This window comes from Myotis brandtii, unplaced genomic scaffold, assembly GCF_000412655.1.
Source record: "Myotis brandtii unplaced genomic scaffold, ASM41265v1 scaffold521, whole genome shotgun sequence".
In the NCBI taxonomy this organism is placed as follows: domain Eukaryota; kingdom Metazoa; phylum Chordata; class Mammalia; order Chiroptera; family Vespertilionidae; genus Myotis; species Myotis brandtii.
Window position 1 is genome coordinate 3,798,814 of NW_005369870.1, and position 19,287 is coordinate 3,818,100.

At 44.9% G+C, this 19,287-nt stretch overlaps 4 protein-coding genes across 10 annotated transcripts in view; 2 read left to right on the top strand and 2 right to left on the bottom strand.

The window, feature by feature from the left end:
* Positions 1-9,406, top strand: part of MFAP1 (microfibrillar-associated protein 1) — a 24,129-nt gene extending 14,723 nt beyond the window's left edge. Inside the window, exons 3-9 of the mRNA XM_005877535.2 lie at positions 1,510-1,636; positions 2,132-2,319; positions 2,864-2,972; positions 3,075-3,235; positions 5,167-5,326; positions 8,478-8,567; positions 8,658-9,406. Of these exons, the coding sequence (XP_005877597.1) occupies positions 1,510-1,636; positions 2,132-2,319; positions 2,864-2,972; positions 3,075-3,235; positions 5,167-5,326; positions 8,478-8,567; positions 8,658-8,840 (1,018 nt within the window). The 3' untranslated portion in view covers positions 8,841-9,406. The remainder of the gene's footprint in view (positions 1-1,509; positions 1,637-2,131; positions 2,320-2,863; positions 2,973-3,074; positions 3,236-5,166; positions 5,327-8,477; positions 8,568-8,657) is intronic.
* A 1,163-nt stretch (positions 9,407-10,569) lies between these two features.
* HYPK (huntingtin interacting protein K) lies at positions 10,570-12,158 on the bottom strand. Its single transcript, XM_005877539.2, has 4 exons — positions 11,899-12,158; positions 11,518-11,573; positions 11,094-11,145; positions 10,570-10,743 (listed from the first exon to the last, which is right to left on the bottom strand). Exons 1-4 carry the CDS (start codon positions 12,058-12,060, stop codon positions 10,648-10,650), a joined length of 366 nt encoding a protein of 121 aa, XP_005877601.1. The 5' UTR covers positions 12,061-12,158; the 3' UTR covers positions 10,570-10,647.
* A 210-nt stretch (positions 12,159-12,368) lies between these two features.
* SERINC4 (serine incorporator 4) lies at positions 12,369-18,408 on the top strand. Of its 6 annotated transcripts, XM_014548751.1 has the most exons (11): positions 12,369-12,760; positions 13,196-13,372; positions 13,495-13,673; positions 14,252-14,331; positions 14,453-14,546; positions 14,808-15,019; positions 15,204-15,299; positions 15,400-15,526; positions 15,911-15,983; positions 16,410-16,458; positions 16,600-18,408. In XM_014548751.1, exons 1-11 carry the CDS (start codon positions 12,659-12,661, stop codon positions 16,752-16,754), a joined length of 1,344 nt encoding a protein of 447 aa, XP_014404237.1. In that variant the 5' UTR covers positions 12,369-12,658; the 3' UTR covers positions 16,755-18,408. The 6 variants fall into 6 exon arrangements, with proteins under 6 accessions (XP_014404237.1, XP_014404238.1, XP_014404239.1 ...); XM_014548752.1 differs by lacking the exons at positions 15,204-15,299; positions 15,400-15,526; XM_014548754.1 differs by lacking the exons at positions 12,369-12,760; positions 13,495-13,673 and having other exon boundaries at positions 13,291-13,372.
* SERF2 (small EDRK-rich factor 2) lies at positions 18,092-19,196 on the bottom strand. Of its 2 annotated transcripts, none has more exons than XM_005877537.2 (2): positions 19,050-19,190; positions 18,092-18,430 (listed from the first exon to the last, which is right to left on the bottom strand). In XM_005877537.2, exons 1-2 carry the CDS (start codon positions 19,121-19,123, stop codon positions 18,367-18,369), a joined length of 138 nt encoding a protein of 45 aa, XP_005877599.1. In that variant the 5' UTR covers positions 19,124-19,190; the 3' UTR covers positions 18,092-18,366. The 2 variants fall into 2 exon arrangements, with proteins under 2 accessions (XP_005877599.1, XP_005877598.1); XM_005877536.2 differs by having other exon boundaries at positions 18,093-18,566; positions 19,049-19,196.
* Between the last annotated feature and the right edge of the window lie 91 nt (positions 19,197-19,287).

Here is a 19,287-nt window from a genome sequence, read left to right on the forward strand (position 1 = left end):
CTGTAATTTTGCTACTGTTATGAATCGTAATGTAAATATCTGATATGCAGGATGTATTTTCATTGTTACAAATTGAACATAATTAAAGCATAGTGATTAATCACAAAAACAATATTTAATTATATATGTGTTTTCCGATGGTCTTAGGTGACCCCTGTGAAAGGGTTGTTCGACCCCTAAAGGGGTCATGACCCACAGGTTGAGAACCGCTGCATTAAGGAAATAGAAAACACAGAACATTGGTTGGGTTTTTTGTTTTTTGTTTTATTTTTTACAGATTGGAAGGGAGAGAGATAGAGAGTTAGAAACATCAATGAGAGAGAAACATTGACCGGGTGCCTCCTGCACACCCCCAACTGGGGATGTGCCCGCAACTAAGGTACATGCCCTTGACCGGAATCGAACCTGGGACCCTTCAGTCCGCAGGCCGATACTCTATCCACTGAGCCAAACCGGTTAGGGCATGGTTGGTTTATTGAGGTGAGAAAAAACACATCCTCTTGTGTTAAAAAAAACAAACATCTTCTTTAACACAAAGATGTTTTATAAAAATGCTGAGACATTGATTTTATCCACTTATTCTAAAGGCTAATGAGAGGAAATAACATTGAAGTAAGAAAAATGATCTGAAAAAAGAAAAATGATCTAATGAATGGTCTCATGTAGGAAAGGGAGCCTCCCAACAGGGATTTTGTATGTTGCATGTTGACTGAGACATTACCTTACAGAGTAGGTCAGAGGTCCTGAGCTTTCACAGCTCATATTGCCTCAGGAGTTTTTTCACAGAACCCCTAAGCCCAAGTAGTTCTGTTTATTTTATTAAGTATTTAGATCCAGAAATTTAATGTATACTTATGTCCTAACAACTTAGCTATTTGAAAAATATAATACACATAAAAGAAAAAACATTTTTACATCATTTTACAGAACCACAGTTACTTACTAGTAGGATTTATGCTCCTTGGACTGGCAACCTCTCAAACCTTGGAATCAGCTTGGCACTGTCACTCTCATTTCCTGCTCCATATTGATTTTCATGTGGTACTTGCTTTTTGTCACAGTAGTGACCAAAATCCTATTTTCACAAAGATGTCATTGAAAGGAAACAATTAGATTTAATGTTGAAACTGTGAACTACCTTGAGCTTTAAAATATATCCCAACAGATAATAGGTTGGTGGGGGTGGGGGTTGGGGCTGGCTATAGGGATCAATGGGAGAAAGAAGGGGATTGTGTGTGTGTGTGTGTGTGTGTGTGTGTGTGTGTGTATACACAAGTGTACCTATATAAGTTTGTTGCAGTGCCCCAGAATGCCTCATACATTTAATTTTTAGGTCCAACTTGACTCTTTGCTCTGACACTTTAGTTTCTTTAAACTTCAGTCTGCCCATCTCAAGACTTCAGTATTAATAAAAGCAAACAATGTCCAAGTACTCTGCGACTAAAGAAAATGGTTGAGCCCCTATGTTCTTATAGCATTGATGTCACACTTGGAGATACTGTTTTTCAGATTGGCTCGACATCGGAAAATAGTGGAACCTGAAGTGGTAGGAGAAAGTGACTCAGAAGTAGAAGATGCTTGGCGCATGGAACGAGAAGATAGCAGTGAGGAAGAAGAGGAAGAAATTGATGATGAGGTATAGTAAAGTAAAATGGGAAGTTCTTTCTGGGTACAAGAAAGAGTTGGGGCCTGTGCTCCTTTGTTGAGGCCCTGAAAGCACAAGATTGCTGCTTTTGGCAGAACTCTGATCCAGGATTCTCTGTTTGGGATAGGATTAAAAATACTGTAGTGATAAGTTGCATTTACTCAGATCAAAATTTGTTGAGCTTGATGAGGGGAAAATAAAAAGCCATTTAAGAGCACTGGCCATGCCCTACCTGGTTTCGCTCAGCGGATAGAGCGTTGGCCTGCAGACTAAAGGGTCCCAGGTTCAATTCCGGTCAACCACACATGCCTGGGTTTCGGGCTTGACCCCCAGTTGGGGGTGTGCAGGAGGCAGCCAATCAATGATTCTCATCATTGATGTTTCTATCTCTCTCTTCCTCTCCCTTTCTGAAATCAATAAAAATATTTAAAAAAAAAAAAGAGCACAGGCCATTTGACTTACTGACTTGGACATATGACTTGATAGGAAATAGAGCGGCGCCGTGGCATGATGCGTCAAAGAGCACAGGAGAGAAAAAATGAAGAGATGGAAGTCATGGAAGTGGAAGATGAGGGACGTTCTGGGGAGGAGTCAGAATCAGAGTCCGAGTATGAAGAGTACACAGACAGTGAAGATGAGATGGAGCCTCGCCTTAAGCCGGTCTTCATTCGAAAGTAAGTATCTCACAAACCAGTCCTGAATCTACAGCTTCTACTCTTCTCCAGGTCTGAGGATAGAAGCCTTTTTCCTCTCTGATGCTCTTCTGAAATGTAAGCACTAAGTGAAAGCCTTCTGCCCAGTGCCCTAGCTCTGTGTGGTATTTGCTGAGGAATATCTTGGTGTTAGCGGAGTATGAGTTTGTTTTCACATCTCCTTCTCAGATATGTACTCTATGTACTCTCTTGGGTACATATCTGCCCAAGAGCTTATATTATTTTAAGCATAAAATTAAGCTTAAAGAGCAAATTCCTATTCCTTTCCTAATGGCTAGAAATCCTTCTACTTACAGTCGAGCAGGTTCTTTGCTATTCAGGCAGTTCTCAAAGATGAATGGAATTTTGATGCTCTGAAGACTTGGCATGACTCCCATTTTCTGCTCTTTGCAAATAATAGAGCCAGAAATTGTTTGGCTTTGTCTGATTTGGACAGGACTTGATTTAGAAGAACAGAGCTTCACTCTAAGAGCTTTGGGAAATTAACAGGACCTCTGTACCACAGGAAGGACCGAGTAACAGTTCAAGAACGTGAGGCTGAAGCATTGAAACAGAAGGAGCTGGAGCAGGAGGCTAAACGCATGGCTGTGGAGAGGCGCAAGTATACACTCAAGGTACTGGGAGTGGCTGTGAGGATTGAGTGCAAGGAGTATTGTACGTAGGTTTGTCTGAGAAGAATAAGGAAGTCTGACAGTTGAATTTTTCTCCCTATCCAGATTGTAGAAGAGGAGACCAAGAAAGAGCTGGAGGAAAACAAGCGATCCCTGGCTGCACTGGATGCACTGAATACTGACGATGAAAATGATGAGGAGGAATATGAGGCATGGAAAGTTCGGGAACTAAAGAGAATCAAGAGGGACAGAGAAGATCGAGAAGTGTGAGTAATGATCCTAGAATTTAATACTGCTAGTGACACAGGTTCCTAGAACGGTTCTGAGGCTCAGTACCTACTTGGGGTTCCATTCTAGCTTTCTTTAAGGTCCCTGCAACTGGGTAAGTTTCCATCATTGGAATGTGGCTGTTACAATAAAAGCAAGGAAGAGAAATATTTTTGTCAGTGTTTCTCCATGATAGAATGCCAGCTAATACTCCCTTTACTTTCCTAGTAGATGCACAAAAGTTATTCACTGTTATCAGTTATCTATTGTTGCATAACAGCTCAATCCAAAGTTAAGTAACTCAAAGCAATCTGTTATTTCTCACAATTTTGAGGGCTGGCCAAACAGTACTTCTGCTGGTTTCATCTGGGCTCTCTTATGTAGTTGCATCCAGCTAAAGGACTAACTGGGCTAGAAAGCCCAGAATGGCTTCACTCACATGTCTGGTAGTTGGTGTGGACTATCAGCTAGGATGTCTCACTTCTCCTTCTTCAATAGACTAGACTGGCTTCCTTACATAACAGTCTTGCAACAGTATTTCAAGAGAACAAAGGTGGAAGTTGGCAAGATCTTTTGAGACTCACATATCATTTCTGCAAAGGGGCATGCACACTGTGAGGGGAAGAAATTATTGGCATTTAGGTAATCTACTACACTCACTATGTTAGAGCAGAATCATTTCTGGGCTGCATACCCATACCTGAAAATTACTAGGAATGAAAGAGCAATCCCAGGTTACAGTGGGAAACCATCAACAGAAGATTCTACCCTCGGCCTGCAGTTTCTAAGGTTTTTATCTTGGGCTTCATGGAGTCCAGGTACCCTTTAAAATTGTATGCAAAATTTTGTGTATATTTGCATTTTTTTGGAGAAAGGGGATCTGTGACTCTCCCCACCCCCAAAAGTCACTACAATCTAATTAATGATGGTAATCCTTAGTTTGTGACATGTAAGCACATATTGTGTTACACAGTTATTTTAAATTCTGATTTTTTTTTTTTTTAAGCTAAGAGGCTTTTTAGGGAAGGGGAATTAGTAATGTAAAGTCAAGCAATAACAGTATGTCTAAACCACAAAAAAAGGCTAGAATCAACATTTGGTACTTTATAATATCTGATCTTGCAAGCATAATGAAGACCACCTGACCTTTTTATTTACTGAACCCCTACTCTTGATTCCTAACAGGCAATGACTAGAATTTTAAAAGGTGAATAGCGCTGGCTGGTGTGGCTCAGTTGGTCAAGGTGTCATCCCATGCACCAAAGGGTTTTGCATTCAATTCCCAGTCAGGGCACATACCCAGATTTCGGGTTCAATCCCAGTCAGGGCATGTATGGAAGGCAACTGATGTTTCTCTCTTTCCCTCCCTTCCTCTCTCAAATCAACTTTTTAAAAAGCTGAATGGCCCAAGAGAGTATGGCCTGCAGATTAAAGTGTCCCGGGTTCGAGGTCAAGGGCACATACCTCAGTTGCAGGCTCGATCCCCAGTCCTAGTCTGGGCGTGCATGGGAGGCAACCAATTGATATGTCTCTCTTACATCGATGTTTCTCTGTCTCTCTCTGTGTCTCTTACCCTCCCTATACTCTCTCTAAATATCAATGGAAAAATATCCTTGGGTGAGGAATAACAAAAAATTTTTAAGAAGTTGAATGCCCTGGCCAGTGCCTGGTTAGAGCGTTGGCCCACGCACCAAAGGGTCGTGGTTTCAATTCCATGGGGGAAGCACCCAGTCAGTGTGTCTCTCTCACATCGATGTTTTCTCTCTTTCTCTTTCCTTCCACTTTCACTCTCTCTGAAAATCAGTGCAGAAAAATATCCTCAGATGAGGATTAACAAAAAAAAAAGGTGAACAATGCTATTTTATACTCTGATAATTAGGTCTTTCTGAAGCTGGAATGATACTAATAAATAATGTTGTTCCCTGGACAGGCTTGAGAAGGAGAAAGCAGAAATTGAACGCATGCGAAACCTGACTGAGGAAGAGAGGCGAGCTGAGCTTCGTGCAAATGGCAAAGTTATTACCAACAAAGCTGTTAAGGGCAAATACAAGTTCTTACAGAAGTATTATCACCGGGGTGCATTCTTCATGGTAAGAAGGGAAAAGGGAAAGTTGGGCACTAGAAATAACTCAGAAGCTTGGAAATCTATTTTCCCCTCAAGAATAAACTGGTTCCGGAATGTTACTTCTACTTGCCAGTGGTCAGCTTTCTCATTTGTTTTTTTGCCTCTGAAGAATATGAACCCAATAGAGAAAAGTATTGGCAAAAGGATTTTAAAAGTTGCAGCAACTGTTCTTTCTTTTAGCCCCAGCTCCCAGGAGGAGGAAATGATATGTTAGAATTGAGGAACTGAAATAGAGAGAGTGATCTATATAGATGCTAGACTATTTATGCACCAAAATCACTTAGATATTATTCATAACTGACTTTTGCATTTTGGTTATGCATAAAATAGGTTCTGTAAATAGCTTCACATAAACTCATATTTGCATGGCAAAAGTTTAATTCACTTCATTCTGAGCTGACAGAAAGTTACTAAGCCTAACTAACAAAAAAAGTGGTTAATTATCTAACCATTATGTGTAATGCCATCATCTTTCCAAGATCAAAATATCAACCTGTAAATCCTATATTAGGCGATTTATTCCAAATTATTCGGATTAGCATTAGAGATAATTTTTTTTTAATTATTTTTAGAGAGAGGGAGAGGGATAGAGAGAAATATGAGGGGAACATCATTGATCACCTGCCCCCTGCATGCTCCCCACTGGGGACCAAGCCTGCAAGCCAGGCATATGCCCTGACCAGGAATTATACCAGCGACCTCTTGGTTCCTGGGTGAGCACTTAACCATTGTACCACACCAGCCAGGCTAGAGATAATTTCTTAATACAAAGATAGCCAGAAAGGAAATGGAAGCGTTGATTACATTTATTATTCCAATAGCATGTCGTTTGTTAAATTATTTCCTTGTGTGTGAGGAGTTTGTATCAAAAACTTAGACTAGCTTTTTTAAATGTATGTCAGACCCTAAATAATCACCACTGCAGCTAAATTCCTGCCTGTTACTGCAGATACTGGTAAAATTATTTTTAAAAAAAACTTCAGTGTAGGGTTCCTTACTCCTCTCCAAAATCAGTGTGTCTGTTTGCTCAGCAGGAAATGTTTAGTTATGTAGTTTTTCTAAATTGAAGTTGGTAGAGATTATGAATCACTCCTTATACTGCTTCAAAGTCATGAAGTTATCATTGCTTAAGCATTTCAGCAACTTCAACATCCAAGCCTCTTAGAGAAGTGTATTGCTGGCTGGCTAAGATACATAAAGTTTATATGAAAGTCTTTTGATGCACATCCTCAAATGTTAAGTCTTCTCATCTAGATAAGGAGAGTGAAGTTGAAATGGCTTCTGAGTTTAAATGAGGAACTCGGGCTCGAACAAGAGAAAAGTAAATCTCACAAAAACTGTTTAATTGTCCTACTTTAAACTGGGTCTTTCTCTAGCTGAAGGGAAAAGAATACTCCAAAAGGGTGTTTAGTTAAAGGACTCAGCTCTTCCATGAAGCTTTCCTTAACCAAGATGCTACTATTTTAATTCCTTTACCATATGTTTATGATCTATATCTTAACATTATAGTCTTACTAACATGTTGATTTGAAACTATTCTCTATAGTTATTTTATACTAGAGGCCCAATGCACGAAATTCATGCAAGAGTAGGCCTTCCTTCCCCCGGCTGCTGGCACTGGCTTCCCTCTGGCACCCGGGACCCGGTCTTCCCTAGTAGCCCCAGCTTCGTCCAGGAAGGTCATCTGGAAGGATGTCCAGTCTAATTAGCATATTGTGCTTTTATTACTATAGTTAAGTAGATAACCTTTTGAGCTTTTACTGCATAAAGGGCACTGTTTCATACTCTAAAAATGGAGGTAGGGCAAATATATAACATAAGGAAAATGAAAAGTACTGTGAGACTTCTGAAAAGGGAGATGTTGAATTTTGTAGAAGACTGAAAAGGATAATGTAAAGGAGGTGACATTTAATGTATAGACTTTCTGATATTTGGTAGTAGGAAGACATTCCAGGTGAAGGGACCAAGAGTAGAGGCAGTGTAAAGGAAAAGGAAAAGGAAAGTGGCAAGGAGAGGTCGATTAAGGCCTTAACTACTACACAGAGGAGTTATTTAATAAAATAGAAAATTTTAAAGTTTTTAAGCAAGGCCAAGATATGAGAGAGTTGTGTTTTAGAAACATTAATCCACTGGCAGTGTGTAAGATTGACTGCAAGGAAAAACTATAACCCAGGGGATGAGAATTTATAAGTGGCAACTGATTGAATCTGCACAACAGATTTATTTATTTTTTTAAAAATATATTTCTTTATTGACTTCAGAGAGGAAGGGAGAAGGAGAGAGATAACCATCAATGATGAGAGAGAACCATTGATCGGCTGCCTCCCGCACACCCCACACTGGGGAACGAGCCCACAACCCAGGCATGTGCCCTTGGCTGGAATTGAACCTGGGACCCTTCAGTCCGAAGGCTGACGCTCTATCCACTGAGCCAAGCCGGCCAGGGCATGCACAACAGATTTAAATTTTGAATCTAGGTAATTGAGAGAATGTTGGTCCTATTTACAGAGAAAGTTAAATCAGGAAGAAGCTGAATTAGAAAGGTTGGGGAAATAATTTTCACTTTAGACAGTTTGAAATCCCAACAGAATATTCAAACTAATGGGAAGTAGAAAATTCAGAATCTATAAACTGATGAACAAAAATAGAGCCAGAGGGGAAAAAAATATTTTAGAATATAGTGGAATCCTGGTATTTGCAGATTTTTAATATTTCCTACAACTTTTGTGATATACTGTTAGTACAGTTTTTGTAATATATTTAAAATTGTTTTTCTTGAAATATTAATGTTTATTGCATGTAAATGGCTAATTATTTTGTATCTACAAAAAAAATTCAGAATCAGAGATTTGAAAGGCTGTAACAGAGTTAGACATATGAGTGAATGAATATAGTTGAGTGCAGAGAGAATATAACCAACCTTCAGGAAATGGCTACACTTAGGAAGAAAAAAAGACAACATGAGGGGGGAAAGGAGTGTCATATTGAGATGTAAGCTCTTGAAGAAAAGGTTTTATCCCCCTGCTTTCTTTGTACCCCTCATCATAGTTTAATAAATTTGTGGTCTGAATGTATGGGAAATAAAACCACAAGATTAATAAGACTCTTTTCTACAGGATGAGGATGAAGAAGTATACAAGAGAGATTTCAGCGCACCTACCCTGGAGGATCATTTCAACAAAACAATTCTTCCCAAAGTCATGCAGGTATGGGGCACCTTAACATGAGAGAAAAGTAATACTGAGGGCTGGGACATAATGTTTGGTAGTATAACTCATCACCTATCCTTCCCTCAGGTCAAGAACTTTGGGCGCTCTGGTCGTACCAAATATACCCACCTTGTGGACCAGGACACCACCTCCTTTGATTCAGCATGGGGCCAAGAGTGTGCCCAGAACACAAAGTTCTTTAAACAAAAGGCAGCTGGGGTACGAGATGTATTTGAACGGCCATCTGCCAAAAAGCGGAAAACTACTTAAAGATCAACTACTTATTCTTCCAGCTGTGGGACACAAGGGCAAGTCTCAGTGTCTGGTCCTTTGCTTTCACTATTATTTACATGGGCTACGTATCCAGCCTATTGGACCTACTGCCATACTTGTGACACTGGGTAACCCAGTTTTGGAAGGTGCTTTGTGCGGTTTGGACTCATGCTGAGAAACCCATATAAAAGCACTATCCAGGTAGGATTATCCCCACTTAAAATTATTTCTGAGAAATCTTCGTTTTCATCATTGCTCTGGCTTCCCAAATTTACTTGGGACTGTTTCAAGTTTTTCCCCAGCCCCTTAGCTTGGGTCAGAAATATAGGCATGTAAATGGACAGTGCATTACTTCTACCTTACAGGAAATCTGAGCTCATTGAAACCTGATTTACATTTTTGGCTCAAGTCAATTTTTCTAGGTGAATGTACTTTTTAAATCCATTTATGTATATGTCAATAAAAGAATCACATGAGACTTTTTGAGCTTCATACTGGAAAATAATGTGCAGGCTATTAAGTATCACCTGTTAACTAAAATTAAGTCAGAATTGTCAGGCAAACGATGTTTCACACTTTGATCTCAGAAACAAACTCTGACTCTACAGACAGGCATATTCATAGTGGCACCCAGTTTATTCTGAGCAAGTAATATACATAGATGGTTGTCCTTGCCTTCTTAATTGTATATATAACAAAAGTTGACCTATAAAATGGGGACTCCCAAGTCCCTACCAGTATCTTTTCTTTGCCCAACTCATATATCAAGGAGGCCACAGTGCTGAGTTTCAGTGTAGTGACATTGTGCTAGAGTTAAATTCATGATTTTTCCACTTAACTCTTCCTACATAACTCCCACATACATGGCAGAGCATGAGGAGTTCTAGGAATTATCAGAAATGACATTTAACCAGCAGGAAGGCTACTTCTCAATTGCATGAAAAAATAAGGCAACCAAGGTTTGTTCACATCCTTTAAATGTCCCTCTGGGAAATCCCTCATAAATCCTTAAAAAGTCCTAGAAAAAAAATACAAATGCAGCCCTGGCCAGAGTGGTTCAGTTGGTTGGGTGTCATTCCCATCACAGAAGGTCCCTAGTTCAATTCCTAGTCGGGGCACATGCCCGGGGTTGCAGGCTAGACCCCCCAGTAGGAGGTGTGCAGGAAGCAGCTTATCAGTGATTTTCTCCCATTGATGTTTTTGTCTCCCTCTCCCTTCCTCTCTGAAATCAATAAAAATCTATTTTTTTAAAAAAAAAAGATGAATGTAAGTCACTGTATTCCCCACTGTGTGCCAGAGGGGAATACAATATTAGAATTATCCTACAGCCAAAATGAGAATGAGCTTGAAATTCTTTTGGGAATGTGTTTATAGCTGCAGTTGGTTGAAGTGTCCTCCCAAAGGTCTTGGGTTCAGTTCCCATTCAGGGCACATATCCTGGTTGTGGGTTCGTACAGGAAGCAATCAATCGATGCTCTCCCCCTCCCTTCTCTCTCTAAAATCAATAAAAAATAAAAAATAAGAGCTAGTCTGATGAATGAGCTGTCCTGCCATCTGGCATTTACATGTGAACATGAGACTCTTCTACAATGATCCTTCACGTAGATTCATTAAGGGCTGGGGGGGGGGGGGGGGGGGGGGGGGGGCGGAAATCACTTAAATTCAGTTATACTCCAGCATGTAAATTTCCCACAGTAAAATACAATATACATTGCATTCAATTCAAAATGATAAAACTGCACAAAAAAGGAGGCATCTTTATTGCAATAAGTTAATCCAGTGGATACGTCTGAGAAAGCACAAATCAGTTGGTTAGGGCAATAAGAGCCTCTACCACGTTGCCCATGTGTTCCCTCAAGCTCCGCTCTGCGGCTGCTCTTGAGATCTCCATCTCTGTCATCTGCAGGAAAAGGATCAATGATGTTACCTCTCTGGCATTAATGTGCCACCAAAACATACTAACTCTACTTGTTTCAAGAAACAGCCCAGCCCTAACCGGTTTGGCTCAGTGGATAGAGCGTCAGCCTGCGGACTCAAGGGTCCCAGGTTCGATTCCGGTCAAGGGCATGTACCTGGGTTGCAGGCACATCCCCAGAAAGGAGTGTGCAGGAAGCAGCTGATCGATGTTTCTCTCTCATTGATGTTTCTAACTCTCTATCCCTCTCCCTTCCTCCCTTCCTCTCTGTAAAAAATCAATAAAATATATTTTTTAAAAAAAAGAAACAGCCCAAACTAGGCATCACTACTCACTATCAGCTCCAGATCTTCCTTCTTGATGGTGACTTTTGCCAGTTCCTTCTCCCTACAAATATTCATGTGGATTAGTCCTCATTCTCTATCTCCACCATAAACTCCCAGGAAGGACATCCCCTGTTGTACCTTACAAATAAATGACTCTTGATAAACAGTTGAGTGAAAATACAAAGACTTCCACCCTCTCAACATAACATTACCCCCCTCCCCCAGGAGACTTTAGGGCAGGCAGTAGGTGTTGCCAGGAGGCCTTACATCTACCAACAAAAGAGTAACGTTACAAAAGTTACAAAAGAGTAAAGTTGTAAACCTTGTATCTGAGGGAATTGGTGAGAGTTGAACGGTACGAGGCTTACTCGTGGTTTTTGTTTCTGCTGGGGGAAGGAGGGGCTCTAGGGCTGGCTGCGTACCGAAGACTTACCGCTCTTGTTTGGCTTTCTGCTCCCGGGAACGTCTGTCTCCAATCACGGACATGGCCTACGGGAAAGACAAATCTAGTTACTGCTCTGCTACCCACAAACCCTAATATAGAAAGCCATTAACAAGCGAGGCAGGTGTATATTCTCGATGACGAGTGTATCAGGAGGCCTATTTAATTCAATCCTGAGCTCCGGAAGCCCACTTTAAACCCAATCTCCAGCAAGCTCCTTTTCGCAAGCCGCGGGTCCCAGTGATGGTTCGGTTTCCCTCTTGCCTCCTCCCGCCATCGGGATCGTGACCCGGTCCTGGAGCGGGGCTTCCAGTTACCCCCTCGGAGCCCCCTCCGCTCTCAGCCCGACCGACACGCGCCCGGCCGCCTCACCGTCTCCAGGTTGGAACTCTGGATCTCCTTCTCCTCCGCATAGTCGGTCACTCTCTCCAGGTCCGCCGCACCACTGTCATGCTTCCGTGGCTTCTCGGGGGGCCGCTCCGGGCCGCTGGTCTCGGTCTCCAATTCCAGCTCCACATCCCCCTCGGTCGCCATATCGACCACACCGCGCCGCCGCACAAACCCCTCCCCGCCCCGCGACTTCCGGTAACGCCCACAACATCCGCCGGGAGAGGAGGGGGCGGGCTGTGCCTGGGCCACGCCTTCGTTAGTGCTCTGGTTCTAGAAGCTTCAGCGAGGAAGGGGGTTCGCCTGGCCGCCTTTCTTTTGGCTTGTACCGTGTTGTTTTCTGCAGAGCCCTTTCCCAGACCTACCCCCTCACATCCTTCCCTCTTTACCCGGATCCCTCCAGCACCCTCCCGCGGGCGCGCGCACACTGCCAAGGAATTCTGTTTAAGCAGCATTGATGCCGTCTAATCCTAAACCAATTAAGAAGGCTAATCCACAGGAGGCACATATGCATTCTGCTCTCTAATCTAGGCAGAACAGCCAGGGTGGCCTAAGGGCCCACGTAAGAAAGTAGTTTCACTGGGACCTTTGCATGTACCACAGCCTGGAGGTCGGTGTTCTTTTCCTGATGTTCCTGCCCATTCCGTTTTAGACTGGGTGACCAGCCCCAGCACCGTGGCAGTCCAATGGGCTGGGGACAAAAGAGAGCTGCTATTTTCTCATCTACCTTCCATCTGGCATAAGGATGGTGGGTGCAAAGGCCATCGCGGGCCCCAGCACCTCCCTCCGCCTGGCACAGCAACGCAGTGAAGACAGCAATGTCAGAGTGAATCCTCCCTTCTATCAGGTGAGAAGGTACTTGGGCAGAGGCTTGAAAGCTCCCTCGACGAGAGCTATCTGAAAAGTGGAAAGGAATAGTAGTAAAGCTGGGAAAGAAAGCCCAGGGGAGCCAATAAAGATGATACGCCTTCCTTCCCCCCCTGAGGCCCTCTGCTTCTTTGCCTGTAAGATGACTGATCATTAAATCTCTCCTCCCAGGTTCCCAGTATCAGATGTTTAGGTCTGGGGAAAGGTTAGAGGCCAGGTGTGATTTAGGCTTTTAGGAAGGTCTGCTCAAGCCTGCCGGTAGTGAAGCTCTTAGGATGAAAGCTCTATTTGATGTCAGTGGAAGTCAATTCCAAATAGCTTGGAAGAAAAGGAAAGGGGAAATTTTGGAACTCAGCCTTAGTTTAAACTCACATGCATTAATGTAACCCTAGCCCTGCATCTGCTCTATCCCCAGGTGTCCTGCTGTGGGCCTGTTCCCTGTACCTGCTGCTGCCATTCTAGGTGGCCTCATCTCACAGAGTCCACTTGTAGCCGCCTGTTCTACATAATCCTCCATATGGGTGCCTCAGCAGTCTGCTGCCTGCTGCTGTCAAGAACAGTAGTGGAGAGGGTCTGGGGCAAGGCTAATGGCGTAAGTGTGAGGGGATAGAGTTGCACTGACAAGATTCAGATTGGGGGCTGGAGACAAATGAGTGGATAATACCCATGGGAAGTAGGTACCTCTCTATGCATGACGACTTGCCCTCCTTCCAGATCCAGATGCCCTCGGGGTTTTGTGCCCATCTGTTTGGCCACTCTCACTGCCCAGTGCTCAGTGGTTCTGGGGCTGTGTACCGAATTTGTGCAGGAACTGCCACCTTCCACCTGCTGCAGGCTGTGCTGCTGGTCCACCTGCACTCCCCTACCAGCCTTCGGGCACAGCTGCATAATAGGTTTGTGTGTACTCTTTGGGTGGGGAGGGAAGTAGATATAAGCTTCAAGGAAATCCCAAGATGAAGTAATAGCATTGTAAAAAGACAGAAACAGAAACAGGTAGTTTCTTTTTATTTTTTAGAGATTTTTAAAAAAAATTGATTTTGAGAGGGAGGGAGGGATGTTGTTTTGTTGTTCCATTTATTTATGCATTCACTGGTTGATTCTTGTATGTGCCCTGACTGGGTATGGAACCCACAACCTTGGCATATTGGGATGACGCTCTAACCAACTGAGCTACCTGACCAGGGCCTGAACTTCCAGCTTCTAAAATGGAGGTGACAGTGGGATTATATGCAAGCCCTATGTCAATAGTAAAATGCTGTCCAAATGTTATTTAGGTATCAGAGAATCTGGAATAAGCTGCAATGGGCCTGCTTCCAGCTGCTCTCACACAAGACTCCTTTCCTATACTTAGCTGTCTCTTCTCTCCTTCTTCCTATAGTCTTGCTTTCTCCTTTGCCTTCCTCAGTAGGCACTACTGTCCACTCTCCTTTGCCTTTTCTTCTGAACCTGCTTTTCTTTCCCTACTAACCAGCTTCTGGCTCCTCAAGCTGCTGTTCCTGCTAGGTCTCTGTGCTGTTGCCTTCTGCATCCCTGATGAGCATCTCTTCCCAGGTACCTTCCATTTCATATCCTGACCAGTAGGCTAAAAGATTTTCTAAGAAAAAGAGAGGGTAGGAAGACCAGGAGTAATAATATGATCAGCTACATTTCCCCACTGGTGCCCCACTTGCAGCCTGGCATTACATTGGCATCTGTGGAGGCTTCACATTTATCCTGTTGCAGTTGGTGCTTATCACAGCCTTCGCCCATTCCTGGAATAAGAACTGGTAAGGAGCACATAACCCTAACGGCTCTTCCTGGGAATGTTGCCTGACATTAGTAGACCCAGCGGGCTTGGGCAAAGGACATGACAGGTCCATGGTCCCATAACTTCTCACTGAACAATATCAAAAAAGCTCAGGAGTCTGATAACTCTGTGGGCCAGCTGGGATGGGTAGTCACACCAGTCTTCTGGGAGAGGGGAACAGTTGGTAATGGTAATAAAAAAAGAGTTGGAGCGTGAAGCCATTGCCCACCTCCACCCTTAGGCAGACAGGTGCATTCCAAGACTGTCGCTGGTTCCTAGCCATGCTGCTGGCCACCCTAGGATTCTACAGCATGACAGGTGTGGCAGCAGTGTTCCTGTTCCACAACTACACGCACCCAGCTGGCTGCCTGCTCAACAAGATGCTGCTTAGTCTGCACCTTTGTTTCTGTGGCCTCCTCTCCGTCCTCTCCATCGCTCCTTGCATCCGCCTCAGTGGGTACATGCCTTGCAACATTCCAGATTTGGGGGACCTTTAGTATAGCAGATTACATTAGTCTCCCTAATCTATCAATTCTTTGCTTCTCCCAAAGGGTGGGGAAACAAAAGTGTGGTTGGGGGTAGAAATGGAGGAAATTACTACCCTGTAGACTAAAGCAATGATCCCCATTCTGCCCAGAGCAACCTCGCTCTGGCCTTCTACAAGCCTCTATCATCAGCTGTTATATCATGTACCTGACCTTCTCTGCACTGTCCAGCCGACCTCCAGAGAGTGGTAAGGACAGGACCTGGACTCCCCAGGCTAAAACCCCCCTTTTTTTGCTCTTGCCAAATACTTAGTTTTGTTCTTACCACTTTTCTTCTACCCTTCTCAGTAATTCTTCAAGGACAGAATCACACACTGTGTCTGCCTGGCCTGAGTAAAATGGAACCCCAAACACCAGATACTTCTCTGGCAGTGCTGAGTGCTGGCATCATGTATGCTTGTGTGCTTTTTGCTTGGTGCGTAAAAGTGTCAAGGGTAGAGGTATGAGAGAAGGAAAAATGCCCAGGACAGGGAGGGATGGCCAGATTGTCTGGGACCGTGTTTATTTAAACTTTAAAACACGACAAGAGGAAAGCTCTCCATGAACAGAAACAGTTTCTAAGAATAGCACTTGTCAGATGATCTGTATAAGAAAAAGGGGGCAAGGGGAATGATATGAGAATTAAAAATACATGCAAAGATTTTAGGGCCCTCATGTGAAGACTTCTAAATCTTGGGGGGGGGAAATGGTTCTAGGAACATGATATCCTCCTGAGAGTTACCAGTTGGCAGTAGGTGCCAGCAGGCAATTCCCTCCTGCTATTTGACTAAACCTGCTTGAGAACTGTATTCTTTCTCAGCAATGAGGCTTCCTACCTGGCTGAAGTATTTGGGCCCTTGTGGATCATCAAGGTTTACAACTATGAGTTCCAGGTGAGAATGGAAAGTTTGGTATCCCCAGTTCGGTGCCCCTCCCTCCACACACACACAGACAGACAGACACACATCCTACCAATCTCTACCCAGAAAGCTCAGATTCTAGCTGCTATTACCTTTTATTGAGTACCACAATGTGCTAGGTACTGTGCTACTTTACATACATAATCTCATTTAATATAATCCTCACAACAACCCTGTGAGGTAGGTTATTTGCTCCATTTTACAAATGGAGAAACTGAGGCACAGATTAAACATCTTACCAAAATTCCCATAGCCAGTTATATGCTGGAGCTAGCATTTGAACCCAGGTGTGCCTCTACTTCTTACACCAGATATTTTCAAAGAAAGGGAGTTTCCTATATTAATACCTTCACATTCTTTTCAAAGTCATTCCAAAACATGCTGCCTTTTGTTTTACAGAAGCCCTCACTCTGTTTCTGTTGCCCTGAAACAGTGGAGCCAGAGGAAGGTGAGTGTCAAGTGAGGATCCATAAGAAAGTGTAGATTTCTGCAGTGCCAAAGAGCCCTTAAGTGCTTTCACAAAGGAAGCTGGGGGAGGAGGAAGGTGGAAGAGGTATTTCAGCAGCACTGTTGCCCTCCCTCTCTTCAGGGCAAAGAGGAGCTGCCAGGCCAGCTGACCAAGAGACCTCTCCAGCTCCTCCAGTGCAAGCCCAGCATCTTTCCTACAGCTATTCTGCCTTCCACTTCGTCTTCTTCCTTGCATCACTCTATGTCATGGTTACCCTTACCAACTGGTTCAGGTAGGATGGGGAAGTAGGCCTGGGATACTCTCCTGAAAACCTAGCCATTGTAGGGACTGAATCAAGGCCAGACCTCAGGGTTCCCAGGAGACTCACATGGGTCTGCCATAATCTGATGGCAAGGTAGGGCAGGTCCAAACGCTAAGGCCCTTCCTATTCTCTAACCGAAGACTTTGGTTCCACAGCTATGAGGGAGCAGAACTGGAAAAGACCTTCACCAAGGGTAGCTGGGCTACCTTCTGGGTCAAGGTTGCCTCATGCTGGGCTTGTGTACTCCTCTATCTCTGGCTGCTACTGGCACCACTTTGTTGGTCCCCCACCCAGAACCCCAAGCCTCCACCTATCTTCAGGCAACAATGTCATCGTATTAGTATCGCCAGATAACAAATATCTATTCTAGGCATTTTTAACACAACTGAGGTTCCCTTGAGGTTGTGCCCCTAGTCTTGGTTCGAGAGAGCTGTACAGCCTAGCAAACACCTCAAGGACACAATGGGCAGTTAGTTACCTCATTTAGGCTGAAGTCAATACTATGTCTGAATTGGAAAAAGTGCCCAAATATACCCTAATGCCCTGGCCAAGTATCTGAGACTCACTAGAGCTACCATTACATCTTCACCCCCAACTCAAGAGCTAACTCCCAAGTCAACAGCTCAGGAACCACTCTCATGGTGGAGAGGGGGACAGGGAAAGACCAACAGGGACTGAAGGCATACTTGGCTCTGCCCTTGGAGATAAAAAGAAACATAAGCAGTTCAGCCCTGGGCACAGGGATGTAAGAAGCCCAGAACCCCAGAACAAACCAGGGCACAGAAAGGAAGGAACACAGAGACTACCCCAGCTTTTAATCCTGATCTTGAAGTCAAAGGAAGTGGGAAGACAAAAACCACCCTCATTCCACGAGGACTGGAAGAAGAGAATGTGAACACTTGAAAGCAGCTGACTGTGGGAAGTCGGTGAGCAGCAGGATTTTTGGGCCAACTTTCAAGCAAGCAAACAAACGGAGAAAGAATAAGGAAGAGGGGCATAAACTTAGGTCTTGGAGCCTTCCTTCTTAGGCCCTCAACTCCATCCTTGGGATGGTGTTAAGGTCTGGGCGGGGGACAAAAATTACAGAAAAGAAGTCCCTATGGTTCTTAGAGGATTCCTCTACCACATACCCGAGTACTTCTCTGCTTGTTGTAGCATAATAAAGGATTTCTCTGTGATGTCTCACTTAAGCTACATATCCACAACCTTTTAGGGTCTAACATTCTCTCCCCTTTTCGTGGGAAAGGGCAGCCATTCCTCCATCCCCATCCCCCCGCCCCCCCCAAATCCCCAGTCAAACCAGTCGCTCAAGGAATTACAAAGCTACTTTTAATACTTTGGGGTGAGCCCCACAGGAATAAAAAAACACTGGGAAGTGGTAACCCTCTCACCCCCAGGAGTGGCCCAGGGGGAGAGAGGCTACCTGAGGGGAAGGAAGCACAAAAGGGGCCCGCTGCAGACTCGGGGCAAAGGGAATGCCATCGGTGCTGGGACCTGTGAGCACTACAGGAGGAAACGCGAGCGTGGTGGGACTGGCTCCAGGCACACAGGCGAAGGGCAAGAGGGTTGGACACGAAGCCACAAAGCTACTTGGGTTCCTCCTTCTTCTCGTTTGCCTTTTTCTGCTTCTGCTGCATGATCTCCGAGTCCCTGGGGGTAGAGATGATGGGGCACTGGGAGGTACCAGAGGGCAAAAGGGACAAGATGCAGGGGGGGATGAAGGGCACAAAAGGATAAGATGGAAGTGGACGGGACAAAACTCAGCGTGTGGCTGCTGTATTCCCACAGGAGACTAAAAGGAAGGGAGCTGAGGCTCAAAAAAGGGCGATCCGTCTCTATCTGGCTGCGGCCCAAGGGGTCAGAAGTCTGGCCACACACAAGGCTATTCTGTGCTGAGCACCACACCCAGCCACACCAGTGAGAAGGTGGGGAGAAGGGAGGAGACGCGAACAGCAAGGAGGGCCAAGAGCACCGGGCTGTCACCGCCAATGAAGCATCTGAAATGTGAAGCTCCCTGCCCTTGCCCTTCAGGTCAGGCCCAGGGGCACTCAGACACCGGACTCCGGCCGGCCCCCGCCCCGTCCCTTCCTGCGAAGCAGCGAGCTAACCATTGGGAGCTCGGGGAGGAAACGGAGCCCGAGAGGAAGCGCTGCACCCTGCCCCTCGCGACTCCTTCGGATGTCAGCCCCGAGGCAGCGCTCCTTTCTGGTCCAGCCCCTGGCCCGGCCCGCGTCTCACCCGCCTGCGGTCCTCCCCTCCCAGGGGCTACCTCTGCTTGCGGGCGGCAGCAGAAAGCCCGTCATCTCGGCGCTTCCCCTTCACCGAGTCGCTCTGCTTCTTCATATTCTTCTGGCGGGCGAGCTCGCGCTGGTTACCGCCTAAAGGAAGGAGGCAAAAGGTGAGCCGCGGGGCCTTCCCGGCCACACACCGGCGACCCCCCAACCTCGCCCGGGCGGTCTCCAGCGGGGTCCCAGACTTCACCCCCGGGGTCCCGGCACCGGCCCGTT

Bases quoted from the DNA above. Each gene is read 5' to 3' on its own strand.
- HYPK (XM_005877539.2), bottom strand. From the start codon at position 12,060: ATGGCGACCGAGGGGGATGTGGAGCTGGAATTGGAGACCGAGACCAGC. The intron at 11,574-11,898 runs GTGAGGCGGCCG...TCTTTCCCGTAG, and splicing joins AGAGTTCCAACCTGGAGACG to GCCATGTCCGTGATTGGAGA. The intron at 10,744-11,093 runs GTGAGTAGTGAT...CTTTTCCTGCAG, and splicing joins AGGAAGATCTGGAGCTGATA to ATGACAGAGATGGAGATCTC.
- SERINC4 (XM_014548751.1), top strand. From the start codon at position 12,659: ATGGTGGGTGCAAAGGCCATCGCGGGCCCCAGCACCTCCCTCCGCCTG. The intron at 13,674-14,251 runs GTTTGTGTGTAC...CCTACTAACCAG, and splicing joins CGGGCACAGCTGCATAATAG to CTTCTGGCTCCTCAAGCTGC. The intron at 14,332-14,452 runs GTACCTTCCATT...CCCCACTTGCAG, and splicing joins TGATGAGCATCTCTTCCCAG to CCTGGCATTACATTGGCATC.
- SERF2 (XM_005877536.2), bottom strand. From the start codon at position 19,123: ATGAAGAAGCAGAGCGACTCGGTGAAGGGGAAGCGCCGAGATGACGGG. The intron at 18,567-19,048 runs TAGCCCCTGGGA...TTTTAGTCTCCT, and splicing joins CTGCCGCCCGCAAGCAGAGG to GTGGGAATACAGCAGCCACA.